The 1,634-nt window shown below is 55.3% G+C and overlaps 1 protein-coding gene across 3 annotated transcripts in view; it reads left to right on the top strand.

Moving 5' to 3' along the window:
• The window catches only part of Pld3 (phospholipase D family member 3), a 20,890-nt gene extending 19,488 nt beyond the window's left edge, over positions 1-1,402 (top strand). For all 3 annotated transcript variants that reach the window (XM_029540582.1, XM_021200381.2, XM_029540576.1), the window contains 2 exons: positions 738-837; positions 927-1,402. In XM_029540582.1, the coding sequence (XP_029396442.1) occupies positions 738-837; positions 927-1,114 (288 nt within the window). In that variant the 3' untranslated portion in view covers positions 1,115-1,402. The remainder of the gene's footprint in view (positions 1-737; positions 838-926) is intronic.
• The last annotated feature ends 232 nt before the right edge of the window (positions 1,403-1,634 follow it).

The raw sequence follows: 1,634 nt of genomic DNA, 5'->3' as shown, positions 1-1,634 counted from the left end.
AAAGAAAGAAAGAAAGAAAGAAAGAAAGAAAGAAAGAAAGAAAGAAAGAAAGAAAGACCTGGGCAGTGGTGGCACACACCTCTAATCCCAGCACTCGGGAAGCAGAGGCAGGCGGATTTCTGAGTTCGAGGCCAGCCTGGTCTACAGAGTGAGTTCCAGGACAGCCAGGGCTACACAGAGAACCCCCGTCTTGAAACCACCCCCCTAAGAAGAAAGACTCTCTGGGGCTGGAGAGATGGCTTGGAGGTTGAGAACACTAGCTGCTCTTCCAGGGGACCAGACCTTGGCTCTCAGCACCCCACATCTGAAAGCTCACAGCTGCCTGTAGGTCCAGCTCCAAGGAACCCATGTCCTCCTCTGGCCCCTGTGAGCATGAGTGCGTGCACACATTCTCCCCACGCACACTCAAATTTAACATTTTTAAAAATAAAACAGAAGGGAGAGAGACAGAAGCAGAAACAGACTTTCTCTAGAAACAGGGACATCAGAGATGAGATTTCAGGGTGGAAGAGCTGTCGCAGGTCTGGATCCTCAACCCCCACCCCACCTCAGCTGGTGTTTACCAAGGCCCAGCTGCACTGGGACCTATTTTGGTCCCAGGATCCACCCATCCCAGAGAAGCAGCCAAGTGCCTTTTGGAGATACCATTCACATGCCTACCCTACCATCCCAGGACTTCTCAGAGATACCACACCTGCACCTTGAGCCCCCGCCTCACCATCCTCCCTCCCCTACAGAAACTGTTTGTGGTCCCTGCGGATGAGTCCCAGGCCCGAATCCCCTATGCCCGTGTCAACCACAACAAGTACATGGTGACTGAACGTACTTCATACATTGGTAAGTGCTCCCGGTACCATATCAAAGGGAAGGCCTGGGCACTAGGGCCTGGCCACCCATCAGACCCTCACTCCACCCCTTGCTCCCAGGAACCTCCAACTGGTCTGGAAGCTACTTCACAGAGACAGCAGGCACCTCCCTGCTGGTGACACAGAACGGGCACGGTGGCTTGCGCAGTCAGCTGGAGGCTGTTTTCCTGAGAGACTGGGAATCCCCATACAGCCACGATCTCGACACCTCAGCCAACAGTGTGGGCAATGCCTGCCGCCTGCTTTGAGACTCAGCCCGATGGACAGGCCAAAGCCTTCCAGGCCTCCTCGGACTCAGCTCTGGGTCCTGGCTGCTGTCCCTGTGCCCTCGCTTCTGTCTATCCTGTGTGGCTCTGTACTCTCCACTGTACTCCTGCTGCTACCTCCACCGGCCGGACACTCTGGCCCCTGTGGACCTAGCAGAGCTGGGGAAGGATCGGGCCCCAAAGAAGTGGGGGTGCATGCTGGGCCCAGACCTTTGGCCCACCCCCAAAGGGGCCAAGATTATGAGTAAATGATTGTCTGTGTAGCCTGTGCTTAACTGTTATGAGATGATATGTTCATTAGGGGCAGGGGGTATGGACATCTGCTGGTGACAGCTTAGCATGCAATGCACACAAAGGCTGGCGTGGGCTGGGCACGCAGTGTGTGACCGCACTGGCAAGCATGGGCCAAGCATGCGTAGAACCAGCATGTTCGTACTGAGCATGCTCCACAGAGCAGTGTGGGCAGAACCACTGCTGAATGCCATTTACCACCATTGGGGGT

Source organism: Mus pahari, chromosome 1 (genome assembly GCF_900095145.1).
Source record: "Mus pahari chromosome 1, PAHARI_EIJ_v1.1, whole genome shotgun sequence".
Lineage (NCBI taxonomy): Eukaryota > Metazoa > Chordata > Mammalia > Rodentia > Muridae > Mus > Mus pahari.
This window is presented reverse-complemented; position numbering and strand designations above follow the sequence as displayed.